Source organism: Salmo salar, chromosome ssa01 (genome assembly GCF_905237065.1).
Source record: "Salmo salar chromosome ssa01, Ssal_v3.1, whole genome shotgun sequence".
Classification (NCBI taxonomy): domain Eukaryota; kingdom Metazoa; phylum Chordata; class Actinopteri; order Salmoniformes; family Salmonidae; genus Salmo; species Salmo salar.
Window position 1 is genome coordinate 118,591,787 of NC_059442.1, and position 24,705 is coordinate 118,616,491.

The 24,705-nt window shown below is 46.9% G+C and overlaps 1 protein-coding gene across 1 annotated transcript in view; it reads left to right on the forward strand.

Moving 5' to 3' along the window:
* The window catches only part of ryr2a (ryanodine receptor 2a (cardiac)), an 812,428-nt gene that overhangs the window by 521,553 nt on the left and 266,170 nt on the right, over positions 1-24,705 (forward strand). The window contains exons 60-69 of the mRNA XM_045687844.1: positions 2,061-2,184; positions 4,536-4,651; positions 5,101-5,165; positions 11,107-11,228; positions 12,978-13,027; positions 16,008-16,068; positions 16,449-16,687; positions 17,011-17,092; positions 22,743-22,873; positions 23,327-23,454. Of these exons, the coding sequence (XP_045543800.1) occupies positions 2,061-2,184; positions 4,536-4,651; positions 5,101-5,165; positions 11,107-11,228; positions 12,978-13,027; positions 16,008-16,068; positions 16,449-16,687; positions 17,011-17,092; positions 22,743-22,873; positions 23,327-23,454 (1,118 nt within the window). The remainder of the gene's footprint in view (positions 1-2,060; positions 2,185-4,535; positions 4,652-5,100; positions 5,166-11,106; positions 11,229-12,977; positions 13,028-16,007; positions 16,069-16,448; positions 16,688-17,010; positions 17,093-22,742; positions 22,874-23,326; positions 23,455-24,705) is intronic.

Sequence of the window (24,705 nt, forward strand, 5' to 3'; positions counted from 1 at the left end):
TGTAGCTCACGCTGCCGCTAGACATCCAACTAGAAGACCTTAGATAGCTGCTAGACATCCAACTAGAAGAGACCTTAGATAGCGGCTAGACATCCAACTAGAAGAGACCTTAGATAGCTGCTAGACATCCAACTAGAAGAGACCTTAGATAGCTGCTAGACATCCAACTAGAAGAGACCTTAGATAGCTGCTAGACATCCAACTAGAAGAGACCTTAGATAGCTGCTAGACATCCAACTAGAAGAGACCTGAGATAGCTGCTAGACATCCAACTAGAAGACCTTAGATAGCTGCTAGACATCCAACTAGAAGAGACCTTAGATAGCTGCTAGACATCCAACTAGAAGACCTTAGATAGCTGCTAGACATCCAACTAGAAGAGACCTTAGATAGCTGCTAGACATCCAACTAGAAGAGACCTTAGATAGCTGCTAGACATCCAACTAGAAGAGACCTTAGATAGCTGCTAGACATCCAACTAGAAGAGACCTTAGATAGCTGCTAGACATCCAACTAGAAGAGACCTGAGATAGCTGCTAGACATCCAACTAGAAGAGACCTTAGATAGCTGCTAGACATCCAACTAGAAGACCTTAGATAGCTGCTAGACATCCAACTAGAAGACCTTAGATAGCTGCTAGACATCCAACTAGAAGAGACCTTAGATAGCTGCTAGACATCCAACTAGAAGACCTTAGATAGCTGCTAGACATCCAACTAGAAGACCTGAGATAGCTGCGAGACATCCAACTAGAAGAGACCTTAGATAGCTGCTAGACATCCAACTAGAAGACCTTAGATAGCTGCTAGACATCCAACTAGAAGACCTGAGATAGCTGCTAGACATCCAACTAGAAGAGACCTTAGATAGCTGCTAGACATCCAACTAGAAGACTTGAGATAGCTGCTAGACATCCAACTAGAAGAGTCCTGAGATAGCTGCTAGACATCCAACTAGAAGACCTTAGATAACTGCTAGACATCCAATTAGAAGAGACCTGAGATAGCTGCTAGACATCCAACTAGAAGACACCAGAGATAGCTGCTAGACATCTAACTAGAAGACCTTAGATAGCTGCTAGACATCCAACTAGAAGACCTGAGATAGCTGCTAGACATCCAACTAGAAGAGACCTTAGATAGCTGCTAGACATCCAACTAGAAGACCTTAGATAACTGCTAGACATCCAACTAGCAGACCTGAGATAGCTGCTAGACATCCAACTAGCAGACCTGAGATAGCTGCTAGACATCCAACTAGAAGAGACCTTAGATAGCTGCTAGACATCCAACTAGAAGAGACCTGAGATAGCTGCACCTCAGAATCAGCAGCAGGAGTACTACCTGAGATAGCTGCACCTCAGAATCAGCAGCAGGAGTACTACCTGAGATAGCTGCACAGCTTTACTGTGTTGGCTGGGCTCACAGCTATACTGTGTTGGCTGGGCCCACAGCTATATTGTGTTGGCTGGGCCCACAGTTATACTGTGTTGGCTGGGCCAACAGCTATACTGTGTTGGCTGGGCCCACAGCTATACTGTGTTGGCTGGGCCCACAGCTATACTGTGTTGGCTGGACTCACAGCTATACTGTGTTGGCTGGGCCCACAGCTATACTGTGTTGGCTGGGCTCACAGCTATACTGTGTTGGCTGGGCCCACAGCTATACTGTGTTGGCTGGGCCCACAGCTATACTGTGTTGGCTGGGCCCACAGCTATACTGTTATGGCTGGGCCCACAGCTATACTGTGTTGGCTGGACCCACAGCTATACTGTGTTGGCTGGGTTCACAGCGGGAGGAATGCCATCACCTTCACACGAGGACGAGTACTCTCCAAACTGTCACTCTTGCTTCTATGCCGTCCTATAGTAGTACACGAGTAGTTTTTCTTTGCACGTGATTTTCCTAACTGCTGGTTTGATTTCTAGTTCAGTTAACAACCCAGCAGGTGTCACTGTGACACTGTGTGAAGTCGTCTCTCATTCACTGACGCCCCACCTATTTTCAAACATCCAAAAATGTATTTCTCTGTCTCAGTGTTTCCTCTGATCTTGTTCCAGGAGGGGGGAACCATCCATTACTGGTGCCCTATGACACGCTCACTGCCAGAGAGAAATCCAAAGACAGAGGAAAAGCCCAAGACATTCTCAAGTTCTTTCAGATAAATGGCTACACTGTGTCCAGGTGAGGATGGTTACACTGTGTCCAGGTGAGGATGGTTACACTGTATCCAGGTGAGGATGGTTATACTGTGTCCAGGTATAGGATGGCTACTCTGTGTCCAGGTGAGGATGGCTATACTGTGTCCAGGTGAGGATGGTTATACTGTATCCAGGTGAGGATGGTTATACTGTGTCCAGGTGAGGATGGTTATACTGTATCCAGGTGAGGATGGTTATACTGTGTCCAGGTGAGGATGGTTATACTGTGTCCAGGTGAGGATGGTTATACTGTCCAGGTGAGGATGGTTACACTGTGTCCAGGTGAGGATGGCTACACTGTGTCCAGGTGAGGATGGCTATACTGTCCAGGTGAGGATGGTTACACTGTGTCCAGGTGAGGATGGTTATACTGTGTCCAGGTGAGGATGGTTATACTGTCCAGGTGAGGATGGTTATACTGTGTCCAGGTGAGGATGGTTACACTGTGTCCAGGTGAGGATGGCTACACTGTGTCCAGGTGAGGATGGCTATACTGTCCAGGTGAGGATGGTTACTCTGTGTCCAGGTGAGGATGGTTATACTGTGTCCAGATGATGATGGTTATACTGTGTCCAGGTGAGGATGGTTATACAGTGTCCAGGTGAGGATGGCTACTCTGTGTCCAGGTGAGGATGGTTATACTGTGTCCAGGTGAGGATGGTTACTCTGTGTCCAGGTGAGGATGGTTACACTGTGTCCAGGTGAGGATGGTTATACTGTGTCCAGGTGAGGATGGCTACTCTGTGTCCAGGTGAGGATGTTTATACTGTCCAGGTGAGGAATGTTATACTGTATCCAGGTGAGGATTGTTATACTGTATCCAGGTGAGGATGGTTATACTGTGTCCAGGTGAGGATGGTTACACTGTGTCCAGGTGAGGATGGTTATACTGTGTCCAGGTGGGGATGGTTATACTGTCCAGGTGAGGATGGTTACTCTGTGTCCAGGTGAGGATTGTTATACTGTGTCCAGGTGAGGATGGTTATACTGTGTCCAGGTGAGGATGGTTACACTGTGTCCAGGTGAGGATGGTTATACTGTGTCCAGGTGAGGATGGTTATACTGTCCAGGTGAGGATGGTTATACTGTCCAGGTGAGGATGGTTATACTGTCCAGGTGAGGATGGTTACACTGTTTCCAGATGAGGATTGTTATACTGTATCCAGGTGAGGATGGCTATACTGTGTCCAGGTGAGGATGGCTATACTGTGTCCAGGTGAGGATGGCTATACTGTGTCCAGGTGAGGATGGTTACACTGTGTCCAGGTGAGGATGGTTATACTGTGTCCAGGTGAGGATGGTTGTACTGTGTCCAGGTGAGGATGGCTATACTTTGTCCAGGTGAGGATGGTTTTACTGTGTCCAGCTAAGGATGGGACAATTTCCCCTTTAAGAAGTAGAAGAGATGTGAGTGTTACTGTCCTTCTCTGACTGACTGCCTGGCTGTTAACTGACTGACTGGCTGGCTGGCTGTTAACTGACTGACTGACTGTTAACTGACTGACTGGCTGACTGTTAACTTACTGACTGACTGCCTGGCTGTTAACTGACTGACTAGCTGGCTGTTAACTGACTGTTAACTGACTGACTGTTAACTTACTGCCTGGCTGTTAACTGACTGACTGACTGACTGTTAACTGACTGACTGTTAACTTACTGCCTGGCTGTTAACTTACTGACTGACTGACTGGCTGTTAACTGACTGACTGGCTGTTAACTGACTGACTGACTGACCGTTAACTGACTGACTGACTGACTGGCTGTTAACTTACTGACTGGCTGTTAACTTACTGACTGACTGACTGGCTGTTAACTTACTGACTGGCAGTTAACTGACTGACTGTTAACTGACTGACTGACTGACTGGCTGTTGACTGACTGACTGACCGTTAACTGACTGACTGACTGACTGACTGTTAACTGACTGACTGACCAACCGACTGACTGACTGGCTGTTAACTGATTACGTGGCTGACTGGTTGGCTGACTGATTGGCTGACTGACTGATTGGCTGACTGACTGGCTGGCTGGTTGGCTGACTGACTTGCTGACTGGCTGGCTGATTGGCTGTCTGATCGTTAACTGATTATCTGACTGACTGACTGACCGACTGCCTGTCTGTCTATCTGTATGTAAGACAGACAGATATACTGACTGGCTGACTGATTGGCTGGCTGACTGGCTGTCTGATCGTTAACTGATTATCTGACTGACTGACTGACTGACCAACTGCCTGTCCGTCTATCTGTATGTAAGACAGACAGATATACTGACTGGCTGACTGATTGTCTAACTGGCTGGCTGGCTGACTGACTGACTGGTTTATCTCCATAGGGCCATGAAAGAGCAGGAGCTGGATACTCCCTCCATAGAGAAGCGTTTTGCCTACACCTTCCTGCAGCAGCTCATCACTTATGTAGACCAGGCCCACGAACACATGATGGAGTCTGGTGAGGATAAAACTTCACATTGGTTACGTCCCCAACGGCACCTTATTGCCATAGGGCTCTGGTCAAAAGTAGTGCACTAACACAGGCAATAGGATGCCATTGGGGATTAAGGCATTATCTGCTACTTAAATGAATATTACTTCAATTTAAACATTAACAATACTAACGTCTATTATTCCACTAAATCGTTGACTCTTGTTCCTGCTGTCCCTGTTCCTGTTGTCCCCCTCCCCTCTCTATAAGACGTTGGGACACCACCTAATGTCTATTTTTCCACTAAATCGTTGACTCTTGTTCCTGTTGTCCCTGTTCCTGTTGTCCCTGTTCCTGTTGTCCCCCTCCCCTCTCTATAAGACATTGGGACACCACCTAATGTTTATTATTCCACTAAATCGTTGACTCTTGTTCCTGTTGTCCCTGTTCTGTTGTGCCCCTCCCCTCTCTATAAGATGTTGGGACACCACCGAAAGGAGAGAGCATTCCTCACAAACAGCAGATGAAGTTTTTCGGAAAGGTGAGACTGACTCCGGCCTGCTTTTCTCCACCATGTCCTACAACAACCAAACACACAAACATCAACCTCAGAAGACTAAATAGTATTTACCTAATACACTGAGCTCCAACAACATTGGGACAAATCAAATCAAAGTTTATTTGTCACGTACGCGTAGACCTTACAGTGAAATGCTGAATACAACAGGTGTAGTAGACCTTACAGTGAAATGCTGAACACAACAGGTGTAGTAGACTTTACAGTGAAATGCTGAATACAACAGGTGTAGTAGACCTTACAGTGAAATGCTGAATACATCAGGTGTAGTAGACCTTACAGTGAAATGCTGAATACAACAGGTGTAGTAGACCTTACAGTGAAATGCTGAATACAACAGGTGTAGTAGACCTTACAGTGAAATGCTGAACACAACAGGTGTAGTAGACCTTACAGTGAAATGCTGAATACAACAGGTGTAGTAGACCTTACAGTGAAATGCTGAATACATCAGGTGTAGTAGACCTTACAGTGAAATGCTGAATACAACAGGTGTAGTAGACCTTACAGTGAAATGCTGAATACAACAGGTGTAGTAGACCTTACAGTGAAATGCTGAATACAACAGGTGTAGTAGACCTCACAGTGAAATGCTGAATACAACAGGTGTAGTAGACCTTACAGTGAAATGCTGAATACAACAGGTGTGGTAGACCTTACAGTGAAATGCTGAATACAACAGGTGTAGTAGACCTTACAGTGATATGCTGAATACAACAGGTGTAGTAGACCTCACAGTGAAATGCTGAATACAACAGGTGTAGTAGACCTCACAGTGAAATGCTGAATACAACAGGTGTAGTAGACCTCACAGTGAAATGCTGAATACAACAGGTGTAGTAGACCTCACAGTGAAATGCTGAATACAACAGGTGTAGTAGACCTTACAGTGAAATGCTGAATACAACACATGTAGTAGACCTTACAGTGAAATGCTGAATATAACAGGTGTAGTAGACCTTACAGTGAAATGCTGAATACAACAGGTGTAGTAGACCATACAGTGAAATGCTGAATACAACACATGTAGTAGACCTTACAGTGAAATGCTGAATACAACAGGTGTAGTAGACCTTACAGTGAAATGCTGAATACAACAGGTGTAGACCTTACAGTAAAATGCTTACTTTTTTGCACTGTTGGTTAGAGCCTGTATTAGGTGAACAATAGGTAAGTAAAGAAATAAAAACAACAGTAAAAAGACAGTGAAAAACAGTAGCAAGGCTATATACAGTAGGAAGGCTATATACAGTAGAGAGGCTATATACAGTAGAGAGACTATATACAGTGGAGAGTCTACATTCAGACACCGGTTAGTCAGGCTGATTGAGGTAGTATGTAGATATGGTTAAAGTGACTATGCAGGTATGATGAACAGAGAGTAGCAGTAGTGAGGCTATATACAGTAGAGAGACTATATACAGTAGAGAAGCTATATACAGTAGAGAGGCTATATACAGTAGAGAGGCTATATACAGTAGAGAGGCTATATACAGACACCAGTTAGTCAGGCTGATTGAGGTAGTATGTACATGTAGATATGGTTAAAGTGACTATGCAGGTATGATGAACAGAGAGTAGCAGTAGAGAGGCTATATACAGACACCAGTTAGTCAGGCTGATTGAGGTAGTATGTAGATATGGTTAAAGTGACTATGCAGGTATGATGAACAGAGAGTAGCAGTAGCGTAAGTGACACATGTTGGGTTGTTTTGGCTCCGTACTCCAGCACTTTGGATTTTAAATGATACAATTACTATGAGGTTAAAGTGCAGCTTTAATTTCCATATCAGGTGAGGAAGTGACAGAGGCTTAAATATCATACCCCCCCCCCCAAAATGACATATCCTCTGTTATTGTAATGGTGAGAGGTTAGCATGTCTTGGAGGTATGCTAATCTCCCTTGTTATTGTAATGGTGAGAGGTTAGCATGTCTTGGAGATATGCTAACCTCCCCTGTTATTGTAATGATGAGAGGTTAGCATGTCTTGGAGGTATGCGAACCTCCCTTGTTATTGTAATGATGAGAGGTTAGCATGTCTTGGAGGTATGCTAACCTCCCCTGTTATTGTAATGATGAGAGGTTAGCATGTCTTGGAGGTATGCTAACCTCCCTTGTTATTGTAATGATGAGAGGTTAGCATGTCTTGGAGGTATGCTAACCTCCCTTGTTATTGTAATGATGAGAGGTTAGCATGTCTTGGAGGTATGCTAACCTCCCTTGTTATTGTAATGATGAGAGGTTAGCATGTCTTGGAGGTATGCTAACCTCCCTTGTTATTGTAATGATGAGAGGTTAGCATGTCTTGGAGGTATGTTAATCTCCCTTGTTATTGTAATGATGAGAGGTTAGCATGTCCTGGAGGTATGATATTTGTCCATCTGTAACTTTCTTACTCATTATTATTCATGATTCATTCAGGATTAGATGCAACCATGGTAGCATCCAGATTCATGTAGAAGTGTTAAGAAACATATTATATTCTTATTTACAATAAAAAAATTATTCCAAAATGACAAAATACATGATTTACTATTAATTTCTATTAGGCAACCAAATAATCTGAAACGCAACCAAAACAAACAACCAATACATCCAACAAGTTTGTAGAGTCACAAGCTTTATGTAATCATTGCGTGCTATGAATCAGGGACCAAATACACATAAAAGTGAATGTGTCCCAATACTTTTGGTTCCCTAAAATGTGGGGGTCTATGTACAAGTAGGGCTGTAATATCTTAACGGTTCACCCGATATGGATGAAAATACCCCCAAATGAAAGCTGACAGTCTGTCCTTTACCATTTCAAATCCAGAGTGCTGAAATACTGTCACGTTCACTGTCCTCGAACTCCCTGTCATAGATAAGCCAAGGCGCAGCGTGCCGGTAATTCCACATCCTTTATTTTGAAGTGAAACCGAACAAAACAATAAACAGAAATGAACGTGACGCAACTGAGGCGAGCACACAAAACACTCACAGAAATAATAATTACCCACAAACACAGGTGGGGAAAAGGCTGCCTAAGTATGATTCTCAACCAGAGACAACGATAAACAGCTACCTCTAATTAGGAACCATACTCGGCCAAAACAAAGAAATATAATGACATAGAATGCCCACCCCACATCACACCGTGACCTAACCAAAATAGAGGAAATAAAACATCCCTCTCATGTCAGGGCGTGACAGTACCCCCCCCCCCAAAGGTGCAGACTCCCGGCCGCAAACCTGAACCTATGGGGGAGGGTCCGGGTGGGCATCTACCCATGGTGGCGGCTCCGGTTCGGGGCATAGCCCCCACTCCGCCCGCTGATCCCCCCGCTTCTGTGTCGCCGGAGGGACTAGACCGTGGATCATCGCCGGAGGCTCTGGACTGCCGGTCGCCGCTGGAGACTCTGGACTGCCGGCCGCCGCCGAAGACTCTGGACTGCAGTCCGTCTCAGGGGGTTCTGGACTGGGGACCGTCACTACAGGCTCCGCACCATGGATCATCACTGGAGGCTTCGTGCCATGGATCATCCCTACAGGCTCAGGGCCATGGATTATCACTGCAGGCTCCGGGCCATGGATCATCCCTACAGGCTCCGGGCCATGGATCATCACTGGAGGCTTCGTGCCATGGATCATCCCTACAGGCTCCGGGCCATGGATCATCACTGGAGGCTTTGGACAATGGATCATCACTGGAGGCTTCTTACGTGGAGCCGGAACAGGTCTCACCGGAATGGGGAGACGCACTAGAGACTGGGTGCGCAGTGCAGGCACAGGGTATACTGGGCCGTGGAGGCGCACTGGAGGTCTGGATCTTATGGCTGGCACAACCCGTCTTGGCTGCATGCTTACTTTAGCCCGGGAAGTGTGGGGTGCGGGCACAGGAGGAACTGGGCTGTGCAGGCGCACTGGCGACACCGTGCGAATCACCGCATAAAACACGGTGCCTGACCAGTCCTACTTTCCCCACGGTAAGCACGGGGAGTTGGCTCAGGTCTGAACCCTGACTTAGCCAATCTCCCCGTGTTTGGGGGGATGCCTCTCGGGCTTCCGTTGTTGGGCTAGCTCCTCATAGCATCACCGTTCCACTTGCGCCGTCTCCACCTGCTTCCATGGCAGGGTCTTGTCCCCTACCATTACCTCCTCCCAGGTCCAGGATGTCCTCCACTCTCTCTTCTCCCTAGCCCAGGATCCCTGCTCCTCCTGGGCACGCTGCTTGGCTTTCTTGTGGTGGGTAATTCTGTCACGTTCACTGTCCTCAAATTCCCTGTCATAGTTAAGCCAAGGCGCAGCGTGTCGGTAATTCCACATCCTTTATTTTGAAGTGAAACCGAAAAAAAAAACAATAAACAGTTTAAACAGAAATGAATGTGACGCGACTGAGGCGCACACAAAATACTCACAGAAATAATAATTACCCACAACTACAGGTGGGGGAAAAGGCTGCCTAAGTATGATTCCCATTCAGAGACAACAATAGACAGCTGCCTCTGATTAGGAACCATACTCGGCCAAAACAAAGAAATATAATGACATAGAATGCCCACCCCACATCACACCGTGACCTAACCAAAATAGAGGAAATAAAACATCCCTCTCATGTCAGGGCGTGACAGTACCCCCCCCCCAAAGGTGCAGACTCCCGGCCGCAAACCTGAACCTATGGGGGAGGGTCCGGGTGGGCATCTACCCATGGTGGCGGCTCCGGTTCGGGGCATAGCCCCCACTCCGCCCGCTGATCCCCCCGCTTCTGTGTCGCCGGAGGGACTAGACCGTGGATCATCGCCGGAGGCTCTGGACTGCCGGTCGCCGCTGGAGACTCTGGACTGCCGGCCGCCGCCGAAGACTCTGGACTGCAGTCCGTCTCAGGGGGTTCTGGACTGGGGACCGTCACTACAGGCTCCGCACCATGGATCATCACTGGAGGCTTCGCGCCATGGATCATCCCTACAGGCTCAGGGCCATGGATTATCACTGCAGGCCAAAACAAAGAAATACACAACATAGAATGCCCACCCCACATCACACCCTGACCTAACCAAAATAGAGGAAATAAAACGTCTCTCTCAGGTCAGGGCGTGACAAATACAGAGCCAAAACAACTAAATATGTGTCACTGTGCCAATACTGTTGGAGATCAGTGTTCTGTAGGTCTACTTGAATAGTGAAACATCATTTTATCCAGATTTTCTATCATTTAGCAGAGAGGACATCAGTGATGAAACACATCCTGGCTCCTATTCCCTATATAGTGCACTACTTTAGACTAGGGCCCTATTCCCTATATAGAACACTACTTTAGACCAGGGCCCTATTCCCTATATAGTGCACTACTTTACACCAGGGCCCCATTCCCTACATAGTGCACTACTTTAGACTAGGGCCCTATTCCCTATATAGAACACTACTTTAGACCAGGGCCCTATTCCCTATATAGTGCACTACTTTAGACCAGGGCCCTATTCCCTATAGAACACTACTTTATACCAGGGACCTATTCCCTACATAGGGCACTACTTTAGACAGGGGCCCTATTCCCTATATCGTGCACTACTAGACCAGGGTGCCATTTGGGATGCATTATAACCACAGACCAAGTCTGATTATAGGTCTGGTGAAGGGAATAGCCAGGCTGCTTGTGTAACAGTTGAAATTAGCTCAGAGAAAAGCTGTATTTACCATCGACTCAACAGTGACAAGCAGCAGGGCCTTGTACAATAACACCCAGGCCAGGACAACACCAGGCAACGACAAGGTCCAATCATGAGATGAGCTAGCCAGCAACACAGACTCATTGGTTAAAGGACAGGAGATGACCTTAGTCTCTCTTGAGAAGCTAAAATCTTTCACGTTCACCTGATGAACTATTTGTCTGACCCGCGAGACTAACGGAATGTTGGGCTCCCTTAGGTGGTCCTGCCATTGGTCGACCAGTACTTCAAGAATCACCGCCTCTACTTCCTGTCCACGGCCATCCGACCAATCAGCAGCGGGGGCCACGCCTCCAATAAGGAGAAGGAGATGGTGACAAGGTGAGGGATTACACTTAGAGTTGCATGTTCAGTATATCGCTTCAGTCTCTGTAGTACAATGAGAATATTAATACATGGAATGGAAAGGTGCTGTGGGATTGTTTAACGTAATCTTTGAAGAGGTCGGGTTTCAGATGTTTTCAGAAGATGGGGAAGGGACTCTGTTGTCTTAGTTTCAGAGGGATGCTGGTTCCCCCTTTGGGCTGCCAGGAGCACAGTGTTGTTTGTAACCCTGGACTGTAGCTCTGGTCCTGACACAGTGTTGTTTGAAACCCTGGACTATAGCTCTGGTCCTGACACAGTGTTGTTTGAAACCCTGGACTATAGCTCTGGTCCTGACACAGTGTTGTTTGAAACCCTGGACTGTAGCTCTAGTCCTGACACAGTGTTGTTTGAAACCCTGGACTGTAGCTCTGGTCCTGACACAGTGTTGTTTGAAACCCTGGACTGTAGCTCTGGTCCTGACACAGTGTTGTTTGAAACCCTGGACTGTAGTCCTAACACAGTGTTGTTTGAAACCCTGGACTGTAGCTCTGGTCCTGACAGTGTTGTTGGAAACCCTGGACTGTAGCTCTGGTCCTGACAGTGTTGTTTTGAAACCCTGGACTGTAGCTCTGGTCCTGACACAGAGTTGTTTTGAAACCCTGGACTGTAGCTCTGGTCCTGACACAGTGTTGTTTGAAACCCTGGACTGTAGCTCTGGTCCTGACACAGTGTTGTTTGAAACCCTGGACTGTAGCTCTAGTCCTAAGACAGTGTTGTTTGACACCCTGGACTGTAGCTCTAGTCCTAAGAAAGTGTTGTTTGACACCCTGGACTGTAGCTCTAGTCCTGCCACAGTGTTGTTTTGAAACCCTGGACTGTAGTAGCTCTAGTCCTGACACAGTGTTGTTTGAAACCCTGGACTGTAGCTCTGGTCCTGACACAGTGTTGTTTGAAACCCTGGACTGTAGCTCTAGTCCTGACACAGTGTTGTTTGAAACCCTGGACTGTAGCTCTAGTCCTGACAGTGTTGTTTTGAAACCCTGGACTGTAGCTCTAGTCCTGCCACAGTGTTGTTTTGAAACCCTGGACTGTAGTAGCTCTAGTCCTGACACAGTGTTGTTTGAAACCCTGGACTGTAGCTCTGGTCCTGACACAGTGTTGTTTGAAACCCTGGACTGTAGCTCTGGTCCTGACACAGTGTTGTTTGAAACCCTGGACTGTAGCTCTAGTCCTGACACAGTGTTGTTTGAAACCCTGGACTGTAGCTCTAGTCCTGACACAGTGTTGTTTGAAACCCTGGACTGTAGCTCTAGTCCTGACAGTGTTGTTTTGAAACCCTGGACTGTAGCTCTGGTCCTGACACAGTGTTGTTTGAAACCCTGGACTGTAGCTCTGGTCCTGACACAGTGTTGTTTGAAATCCTGGACTGTAGCTCTGGTCCTGACAGTGTTGTTTTGAAACCCTGGACTGTAGCTCTGGTCCTGACACAGTGTTGTTTGAAACCCTGGACTGTAGCTCTGGTCCTGACACAGTGTTGTTTGAAACCCTGGACTGTAGCTCTAGTCCTGACAGTGTTGTTTGAAAGCCTGGACTGTAGCACTGGTCCTGACACAGTGTTGTTTGAAACCCTGGACTGTAGCTCTGTAGATGTGTAAGTCTCACTCTTGTAAAGCAGACTGTTCTTCTTCTTCAAGTTGCGTCACTTGATTATCTCTGTCTTTGTTTCCCCTCTTTCCTGCTACGTTTTCTTCATCTCCTCTTCAGTCTGTTCTGCAAACTGGGACTTCTTGTCAGACATAGGATATCATTGTTTGGTAAGAAGGCTGTGAAGAGTGCGCTTCTAAGGATAGTGTGGAGATTTGTACTTGTGTCCCAAATGGCTCCCTATTCCCTATATAGGGCACTACATTGGACCAGATCCCTATGCACTATAAAGGGAATAGGATGCCATTTGGGACATACTCTATAGTGTAATGCTGGGTCTAATGCCCATGTCCCAAGCTTCGACCCCTGTTTCCTACCCCTGGCCCCCAGCTCCTACCCCTGGTCCCAGCTCCTACCCCTGGTCCCAGCTCCTACCCCTGGTCCCCAGATCCTACCCCTGGTCCCAGCTGCTACCCCTGGCCCCCAGCTCCTACCCCTGGCCCCCAGCTCCTACCCCTGGTCCCCAGCTCCTACCCCTGGTCCCCAGCTCCTACCCCTGGTCCCAGCTCCTACCCCTGGCCCCCAGCTCCTACCCCTGGTCCCCAGCTCCTACCCCTGGTCCCCAGCTCCCACCCCTGGTCCCAGTTCCTACCCCTGTTCCCAGCTCCTACCCCTGGTCCCCAGCTCCTACCCCTGGTCCCCAGCTCCTACCCCTGGTCCCCATCTCCTACCCCTGGTCCCCAGCTCCTACCCCTGGTCCCAGCTCCTACCCCTGGTCCCCAGCTCCTACCCCTGGTCCCAGCTCCTACCCCTGGTCCCAAGCTCCTACCCCTGGTCCCAGCTCCTACCCCTGGTCCCAGCTCCTACCCCTTGTTCCCAGCTCCTACCCCTGGTCCCCAGCTCCTACCCCTGGTCCCCAGCTCCTACCCCTGGTCCCCAGCTCCTACCCCTGGCCCCCAGCTCCTACCCCTGGCCCCCAGCTCCTACCCCTGGTCCCCAGCCCTTACCCCTGGTCCCCAGCTCATACCCCTGGTCCCCAGCTCCTACCCCTGGTCCCCAGCTCCTACCCCTGGTCCCAGCTCCTACCCCTGGTCCCAGCTCCTACCCCTGGTCCCCAGCTCCTACCCCTGGTCCCAGCTCCTACCCCTGGTCCCAGCTCCTACCCCTGGTTCCCAGCTCCTACCCCTGGTCCCCAGCTCCTACCCCTGGTCCCCAGCTCCTACCCCTGGCCCCCAGCTCCTACCCCTGGTCCCAGCTCCTACCCCTGGTCCCCAGCCCTTACCCCTGGTCCCAGCTCCTACCCCTGGCCCCCAGCTCCTACCCCTGGTCCCAGCTCCTACACATGGTCCCCAGCTCCTACCCCTGGTCCCCAGCTCCTACCTCTGGTCCCCAACTCCTACCCCTGGTCCCCAGCTCCTACCCCTGGTCCCCAGCTCCTACCCCTGTTCCCAGCTCCTACCCCTGGTCCCAACTCCTACCCCTGGTCCCAGCTCCAGCTCTTGGTCCCAGCTCCTACCCCTGGTCCCCAGTTCCTACCCCTGGTCCCATCTCCTACCCCTGGTCCCAGCTCCTACCCCTGGCCCACAGCTCCTACCCCTGGTCCCCAGCTCCTACCCCTGGTCCCAGCTCCTACCCCTGGTCCCCAGCTCCTACCCCTGGTCCCAGCTCCAGCTCTTGGTCCCAGCTCCTACCCCTGGTCCCCAGCTCAAGCTGGCAGACCCGCTAGATCTACTGTCTCTACTATATTATGGCAGACCAGCTAGGTCTACTGTCTCTACTATATTATGGCAGACCAGCTAGATCTACTGTCTCTACTATATTATGGCAGACCAGCTAGATCTACAGTCTCTCCTATATTGTGACAGACCAGCTAGATCTACTGTCTCTACTATATTATGGCAGACCAGCTAGATCTACTGTCTCTCCTATATTATGGCAGACCAGCTAGATCTACTGTCTCTACTATATTATGGCAGACCAGCTAGATCTACGGTCTCTACTATATTATGGCAGACCAGCTAGCTCTACGGTCTCTACTATATTATGGCAGACCAGCTAGATCTACTGTCTCTACTATATTATGGCAGACCAGCTAGATCTACTGTCTCTACTATATTATGGCAGACCAGCTAGATCTACGGTCTCTACTATATTATGGCAGACCAGCTAGATCTACTGTCTATACTATATTATGGCAGACCAGCTAGATCTACTGTCTCTACTATATTATGGCAGACCAGCTAGATCTACTGTCTCTTCTATATTATGGCAGACCAGCTAGATCTACTGTCTCTACTTTATTATGGCAGACCAGCTAGATCTACTTTCTCTACTATATTATGGCAGACCAGCTAGATCTACTGTCTCTACTATATTATGGCAGACCAGCTAGATCTACTGTCTCTACTATATTATGGCAGACCAGCTAGATCTATTAACTGCATGGAGTCAAGTGTAGTTCCAGTGCTGTTTGTCATATTTGAAATGCCACAATCCATTTAATAACACGCTGAGTAAAGCTGTAATCACCTATTTTTCGTGATTTATTTCCTTTTTAAATGCTCACTCATAGATCTTCATTTGGTAAAAATAAATGAAACAATTCAAACGGACCTGGAATTTTTTTTTTAGAAGGTATTAGAAACCTTTACTGAATTGTTAAACACATCAACACCCCCCCTCCCCTTTTTGCTATATCATTACCTTTTCAAACCGCTTCTCGAGGACCCCCCCCAAAACCTTTCACTATTTAGTTGTATCCCTGAACTATCTCACCTGATTGACCTAGTGAAAGGGCTTGATGATTAGGTGACCAGTTGAATCAGGTGAGCTAGCTGTGGAATAGTTAAAATACATGGAACTGTTGGGTGGGGGGGTTCGGGGTGGGGGTCCCCCGGTTTGAAAAGCCCTGCCTTAGGTCTAGGATACTGGTGTTTTATATTGGAAGTGTGTGATCTGTCCATCTAAACCTACATGAGTGTAGTCTTAAGTAGTAGCAGTACACTGGACCCTGTGGGTTCTGTATCGATGCATGTCTCAGCTCTACACTGGACCCTGTGGGTTCTGTATTGATGCGTGCCTCAGCTCGTCTATATGCCGTAGTGCTACAGTACTACTCATGTTGTAACACTGCCTCATGTCTACACACAGGAAGCCATGCTACCTCCATAGTCAACTGTCTTCACATATTGGGCCAGACACTGGACGCCAGGTGAGTGACCCTTTATGAACCCTATTCATATGGAAGTCATATTGAGGGGGTTTGGATCCCCATTAGCTGATGCCATGATGTTTTAAAAGTTGTTTTCTCAACATGTTTGTTTCACCATTACCCACTGGATTTATAATCTAGCCCCGATACTGTGAGAATCCAGCCATCTCTCAACATGTTGTTTCACCATTACCCACTGCATTTATAATCTAGCCCCGATACTGTGAGAATCCAGCCATCTCTCAACATGTTTGTTTGTGTGTGTCTGTGCATACATTTTAAGTATGGGTGGCCCCGGGTTTCGAACCCACAATCCTGGTCGGTACCAGCGGCCACGCTCTACCCAACTGATCGTAATATAATCTGCATCTGTTCTCCAGGACGGTGATGAAGACGGGTCTGGAGATGGTGAAGGCAGCGTTGAGGGCGTTCTTCGACAACGCAGCGGAGGACTTGGAGAAGACTTTAGAGAACCTGAAGCAGGGCCAGTTCACTCACAGTCACTCCCAGCCCAAAGGAGTAACTCAGATCATCAACTACACCAGCGTAGCCCTGCTCCCTGTCCTCTCCTCCCTGTTCGAACACATCGGACAGAACCTCTTTGGGGAAGACCTCATATGTACGCATACCGGTGGATCATTTGTTTTTGCTGAACAAAACCTGAAAAAAGTGGCAATTCCACCAAAAACCTGACGAGAGCTTTGTAGCACCACCTATTGGCCAATGATGAAAATGCATTTCCCTGTATCTCACACATGAGACAAGCCCTCATTAGGCATTGTTAATTTAAAACGGTTTTATGTATAGCTGGTTTAAAAGGACCAATAAATAAGTGAAGGCCTTTTTGAACCCCTAATGTCTTATTGTAGTCCAACTATAGCGCCTGTAATGGTCAACCTGTAGGTCCTCTGTGTAAATTGACTTCCCTTGTTGTCTTCACAGTGGATGATGTCCAGGTGTCGTGTTATAGGATACTCAACAGCCTGTATAGTCTTGGTACCAACAACAGCATCTACGTAGAAAGGTAACGTCAGAATGAATTCAATGTGAATATGATCATTAAGAGGGAAGATAGGGTGTCTTGGAACTGATCAGCTGGCAAAACTGGTTGAAATGGATTAAAATTATATCATCCAACCAGCTAGGCCATTCATGTCCATAACAGAAATGTATAATTAGGGGTTCAAGCAGAGAAGCTGAGTGAGACCCTATTGTATTTAATTAGGGGTTCAAGCAGAGAAGATGGGTGAGACCCAATGTATTTCATTAGGGGTTCAAGCAGAGAAGCTGAGTGAGACCCTATTGTATTTAATTAGGGGTTCAAGCAGAGAAGCTGGGTGAGACCCTATTGTATTTAGTTAGGGGTTCAAGCAGAGAAGCTGGGTGAAACCCTATTGTATTTAATTAGGGGTTCAAGCAGAGAAGCTGGGTGAGACCCTATTCTGTTTAATTAGGGGTTCAAGCAGAGAAGCTGGGTGAGACCCTATTCTGTTTAATTAGGGGTTCAATCAGAGAAGCTGGGTGAGACCCTATTGTATTTAATTATGGGTTCAAGCAGAGAAGCTGGGTGAGACCCTATTGTATTTAGTTAGGGGTTCAAGCAGAGAAGCTGGGTGAAACCCTATTGTATTTAATTAGGGGTTGAAGCAGAGAAGCTGGGTGAGACCCTATTCTGTTTAATTAGGGGTTCAAGCAGAGAAGCTGGGTGAGACCTTATTCTATTTAATTAGGGGTTCAAGCAGAGAAGCTGGGTGAGACCCTATTCTGTTTAATTAGGGGTTCAAGCAGAGAAGCTGGATGAGACCTTATTCTATTTAATTAGGGGTTCAAGCAGAGAAGCTGGGTGAAACCCTATTGTATTTGTTGCCAATGATAATCATTTTTCTTCTTCTGACGATTTGGTGAAAAAATGCCCAGGAGGCTGTAACTTTGCATGATGGTAAAGAGCCACACCCTCTAATGCAATGCCATTTTATTTTAATGTTACCACCCGGCAGCTTGGCATTGTTGATTAATCAGAAACAACTACAAAGTTATTCCTCTTTGCGACTGTGAGGAGCCATGGAGCCAAACAGCCATGGAGCCAAACAGCCATGGAGCCAAACAGCTTTGGAGCCAAACAGCCATGGAGCCATACAGCCATGGAGCCATACAGGCGTGGACCCAAGCAACCGTGGACCCAAACAGCCGTGGACCCAAACAGCCGTGGACCCAAACAGCCATGGAGCCAAACAGCCATGGAGCCATACAGCCATGGAGCCATACAGGCGTGGAGCCAAGCACCCATGGAGCCATACAGCCATGGAGCCATACAGCCATGGAGCCAAACAGCCATGGAGCCATACAGCCATGGAACCATACAGCCATGGAGCCATACAGCCATGGACCCAAACAGCCATGGAGCCAAACAGCCATGGAGCCATACAGCCATGGAGCCATACAGCCGTGGAGCCATACAGCCGTGGAGCCAAACAGCCATGGAGCCAAACAGCCATGGAGCCATGGAGCCAAACAGCCATGGAGCCAAACAGCCATGGAGCCAAACAGCCATGGAACCAAATAGCCATGGAGCCAAACAGCCATGGAGCCATACAGCCATGGACCCAAACCGCCATGGAGCCAAACAGCCATGGAACCAAAAAGTTATTCTTTCTAACTATTTCTATGGTTGATTCACAGCCTCAATTTATGGAAGATGCCAGAACTTTGGACATACCAGGACAGGCCATTGGATTCCATCTGGGGGGGTCTCTAAACCAATGCTTATGACACATTCTGAACCAGAACCAGCCATAGATCCAGCTGGATAATCTGTTGAATACGGTGTTGTAACAAACCTCAGTAACAACCGATAACATGAAGTAGCTAGATAAGGTTAGCGCGCTAGATAAGGTTAGCGCGCTAGATAAGGTTAGCGCGCTAGATAAGATTAGCGCGCTAAATAAGGTTAGCGCTCTAGCTACACTGACAGCTGTCAGTGAACTATATGTTAATATTTATCAACACCACTTGGAAATTCACACACACAATTGGTGAATATACAGTACCAGTCAAAAGTTTGGACACCTACTCATTCAAGGGTTTTTCTTCATATTTACTATTTACTGGTTGAGAGAGTGAGCAAAGCTGTCATCAAGGCAAAGGGTGGCTGCTTTGAAGAATCTCATATATAAAATATATTTTGATTTGTTTAAAAACGTCTTAAGGATCCGCCCCTTTTTTTCCCAATTTTCTCCTAAAATGACATACCCAAATCTAACTGCCTGAAGCAAGGATATGCATATTCTTGGTACCATTTAAAAGGAAACACTTTGATGTTTGTGGAAATGTGAAATTAATGTAGGAGAATATAACACATTAGATTTGGTAAAAGATAATACAAAGAAAACATTTTTTTTTGTACCATCGTCTTTGAAATGCAAGAAAAAGGGCATAATGTATTATTCTAGCTCAGGTGCAATTTAGACTTTGGCCACTAGATGGCAGCAGTGTATGTCCAAAGTTTTAGACAGATCCAATGAACCATTGCATTTCTGTTTAAAATGTTGTATCAAGACTGCCCAAATGTGCCTAATTGGTTTATTAATACATTTTCAAGTTCATAACTGTGCATTCCCCTCAAACAATAGCATGGTATTCTTTCACTGTAATAGCTACTGTAAATTGGACAGTGCAGTTATATTAACTATAATTTAAGCTTTCTGCCCATATTACATTTACATTTACATCATTTAGCAGACGCTCTTATCCAGAGCGACTTACAAATTGGTGCATTCACCTTATGATATCCAGTGGAACAACCACTTTACAATAGTACATCTATATCTTTTTTTGGGGGGGGGAATAGAAGGATAACTTTATCCTATCCCAGGTATTCCTTAAAGAGGTGGGGTTTCAGGTGTCTCCGGAAGGTGGTGATTGACTCCGCTGTCCTGGCGTCGTGGGTCCATGGCGTCGTGAGGGACGCCAGATATATTTATTTATTTATTTATTTCACCTTTATGTAACCAGGTAGGCAAGTTGAGAACAAGTTCTCATTTACAACTGCGACCTGGCCAAGATAAAGCAAAGCAGTTTGACAACATACAACAACACAGAGTTACACATGGAGTAAAATAAACATACAGTCAATAATATAGTAGAAAAATAAGTCTATATACAATGTGAGCAAATGGATATGTCTGTGCCCTGGGATTTTTTTTGTTTCTTACTACCTCATGCTAATCATATTAGCCTACGTTAGCTGAACCATCCGCGGACGGGACACCGATCCTGAAGTTTTAACACTTTTTTGGTTACTACATGATTCCATATGTGTTATTTCATCGTTTCTCCACTATTATTTGACAATGTAGAAAATTAAGAAAAACCCTTGAATGAGTAGGTGTGTCCAAACTTTTGACTTGTACTGTATATAAGTAGCCTTCATCATTCTTCTGAGGTGGAACCTAAATATGCATTTCCTCTCTTGGAGAGGAAATTACATCAAAATAGTGGTGGCTACTTTAAGGTCCACCATTTAGAATTGACTCCTCTGGCTCTGAATGACTGATCTGTACAACACTTTGATATACGGTATCTATGGACCAAGCTCTCACAAATTCTGTTTTTCCAGGCTAGCATGTCAAACAACATGGCCGCTACTGACCAATAAACATTCACGTGACATGTAATGTACTCAGGTCATTTTAATAGTTTTTCACATTTTCTCAAAATCCCTACTTTGACACTGGAAGTATGATAGATAATGACAATCTAAAAATGTCAATGTGTTCTGTCTAGAACCTTTGTTACGTGCGCCTCTACGAAGAGGGAACACAACACCCTGCTACAGCTCAACTCTCTGTGGAGGTAAAGAGGTATGGGGTGGAGGTGGAGGTAAAGAGGTATGGGCCGTAGGTGGAGGTAAAGAGGTATGGGACTGCAGGTGGAGGTATAGAGGTATGGGACTGTAGGTATAGGCCATAGGTGGAGGTAAAGAGGTATGGGCAGTAGGTGGAGGTAAAGAGGTACGGGACCGTAGGTGGAGGTAAAGAGGTATGGGACCGTAGGTGGAGGTAAAGAGGTATGGGATGTAGGTGGAGGTATAGAGGTATGGGATGTAGGTGAAGGTATAGAGGTATGGGACTGCAGGTGGAGGTAAAGAGGTATGGGACCGTAGGTGGAGGTAAAGAGGTATGGGACCGTAGGTGCGAGTAAGGATGACAAAAGGCAGAGAATCACCGTTTACAAGGAATTTATTCCGTCACACGGTAATTTTGGGGAAAAGGGACTGGACGGAACCAAAGCAAAGAAAGTAAATATCAAAGCCCCCTCTCCTACCTACGCACTACTGACCTACCTAGCACCACCTAACAAAAATACAGGGGATGGTCCGCCCAGGTCTTTACCTAGTGTGCATAGACAGTAAACTACTACGGGTTATGTATGCCCGCAGGCCTCTTGCCTAAGCACTCCCCAGGTGCCTTCCCCTTCCCCCCCTGGGAACAAAAACAGAATACAAATCGTTCAATAATCAAAACAGTCCTCTTGGACATAAACATACCTCCTCAGGACCGCTACAAAAATACTTCACAACGATTATACAGACCAATAAACGAACACACAGGAACATACCAAGAAGCTCGCTCGCTCTCTCTCTCTGTCTCTCTCTGTCTATCTCTCTCTGTCTGTCTGTCTGTCTCTCTCTGTCTGTCTCTCTCTCTGTCTCTCTGTCTCTCTCTCTGTCTCTCTCTCTCTCTCTCTCTCTCTCAGACACAACCAACGCAGGCTATCACCCTCAGCTCTATTCTCTCAGACACAACCAACACAGGCTATCACCCTCAGCTCTATTCTCTCAGCAATCATCTCCCTCCTGAGCAACAGAACACTGGTTTATATCGCTTCAGGAGGGGTCTGTAATTGAAGACAGCTGTTTCTGACGAGAGGGCGGGGTCAGCTCCAATTTGCCATGGGAGTCGACCAATCAGCTGCTTGGGGGATTCCAGGAAGCCATTTTCCTGAAACACACACGCGTACGAATACACAAACCACAACACAGAAACTGGGGAACGTAACAACCTTGTACTGACTATGTTGACACCACATTTCATGCATTTACAACAAACATAATTTGTTCTGTGGCTCATTTTAATATTGCATTAAGTCTAGTAAAAGGATGTGACTGGGTTAGTTAAGCCAGTTATTCAGACTCTAGGTTATGTTTTCCTGAACATGAGCTGTCCCTCACTTTTCCTCTTTCTCCTCCTCCCTCCCCCTACCTCCTCTTTCTCCTCCTGCCCCTTCCTCCTCCTCCTCCTTCCTCTCCCTACCTCCTCCTGCCCCTTCTTCCGCTTCCTCCTTCCTCCACCTACCTCCTTCTTCTCCTCCTGCCCCTTCCTCCTCCTCCTCTTCCGCTTCCTCCTTCCTCTCCCTACCTCCTCCTGCCCCTTCCTCCGCTTCCTCCTTCCTCCCCCACCTCCTCCTTCTGCCCCTTCCTCCTCCTCCTCCGCTTCCTCCTTCTGCTCCTTACCTTCTCCTTCTCCTCCTGCCCCTTCCCCCCCTACCTCCTCCTTCTCCTCCTGCCCCTTCCTCCTCCTCCTCCTTCCTCTCCCTTCCTCCTCTTCCTCCCCCTTCCTCCTCCTCTTTCACCCCCTCCCTCCCTCCTCTTCCTCCCCCTCCTCTTCCTCCTGCAGGCAGCGTCCAGCCCTAGGTGAATGTCTTGCAGCGTTCTCGGGGGCGTTCCCTGTGGCCTTCCTGGAACCTGAGCTCAACAAGTTCAACAACTACTCCATCTACATTACCAAGGGCTCCCGGGACAGAACCGGTACTGTTGCAAACTGTCCTTCAAGTGTTTTACAATCAAAGACAGGATCGGTTTGGATGGAGAGATAGAGAGAAGCTCGGCATAAATGTTGCAAACTGAATTGTGGAATGACTGCATACAGTCTTTATGTCTCTCTCACTATCACCTTTTATCTCTGTCTCTTACTCTCTCTCTCCCTCTCTCTTTATCTCTCCCTCCACCCTCTCTTTATCTCTCCCTCCACCCTCTCTCTTTATCTCTCCCTCCACTCCTCCACCCCCCCCTCTCTCTCGCTCTCTCTCTTTCTCCCTCTACCCTCTCTCCTCTACCCTCTCTCCCTTCACCCTCTATCTGTCTCTCTCCCTCCACCCTTTCTCTCTCTCCCTCCACCCTCTCTTTATCTCTCTCTACCTCTCTTTTCCTCCCTCTCTCCATTTCCCATTCTCTTTCCTCTCTTCCCCGCTGCTCCCCCAGCTCTAGACCTGCCCTCCCAGGTAGGAGAGATGTGTCCAGTCATCCCGTCCCTGGAGAAGTCTCTGGAGGAGATCATGGATCTGGCTGAGTCCGGCCTGCACTACACACAGATGCCTCACGTTATGGAGGTAGAGACTGGTGGTTTATTAACAGGAGACTGGTGGTTTATTAACTGGTGGTTTATTAACTGGTGGTTTATTAACCTCTTGGGGCTAGGTGGGACGCTAGCGTGCCACCCGTGGTGCACTCCATCAACAGCAGGTGCATTTCAAGAGCGGCAAATTTGAATCCAAATAAATGTCAAAATTCAAATTTTTCAAAAATACAACTATTTTACACCATTTGAAAGATAAACATCTCCTTAATCTAACCACGTTTTACGGCGAAAGCATAAATTTAGAGTATGTTAGGACAGTACATTTACAAGAGTTGTGTGTAATGTTTTGTCAAGTCAAAGACAGGGTCACCAAAACCATAAAACCAGCTAAAATGATGCACTAACCTTTTACAATCTCCATCAGATGACACTCCTAGGACATTATGTTAGACAATGCATGCATTTTTAGTTCTATCAAGTTCATATTTATATCCAAAAACAGCGTTTTACTATGGCATTGATGTTGAGGAAATCGTTTCCCTCCAATAACCGGCAGTCAAGTCAGCGTCACAAATTAAATAATTAAAATTAGAAAACATTGGTAAAATATTATATTGTCATTTAAAGAATTATAGATTTACATCTCTTGAACGCAATCAACTTGCCAGATTTAAAAATAACCTTACTGGGAAATCACACTTTGCAATAATCTGAGCACTGCGCCCAGAAAAATACGCGTTGCGATACAGACTAGACGTCATGTTGGGGAGATCTAAAATCGAAAATACTATGTAAATAATCCATTACCTTTGATTCTCTTCATCAGATGTCACTTCCAGGTATCACAGGTCCATAACGAATGTAGTTTTGTTCAAAAAAGCTCATCATTTATGTCCAAAAATCTCCGTCTTCTTAGCACATGATCTCAGCCAGCCGGACTTCTCGTCATGAACGAGGGGAAAAAATATATTTCCGTTCGTTCAAACATGTCAAACGTTGTATAGCATAAATCATTAGGGCCTTTTTTAACCAGAACATGAATAATATTCAAGGTGGACGAATGCATACTCTTTTATAACGTATTGGAACGAGGGTACCCAACATGAACTCGCGCGCCAGGTGTCTAATGGGACATCATCGTTCCATGGCTCTTGTTCGGTCAGATCTCCCTCCAGAAGACTCAAAACACTTTGTAAAGGCTGGTGACATCTAGTGGAAGCAATAGGAAGTGCCAAAATATTCCTAAGCCCCTGTGTTTTTCAATGGGATAGGTTTAAAGTCA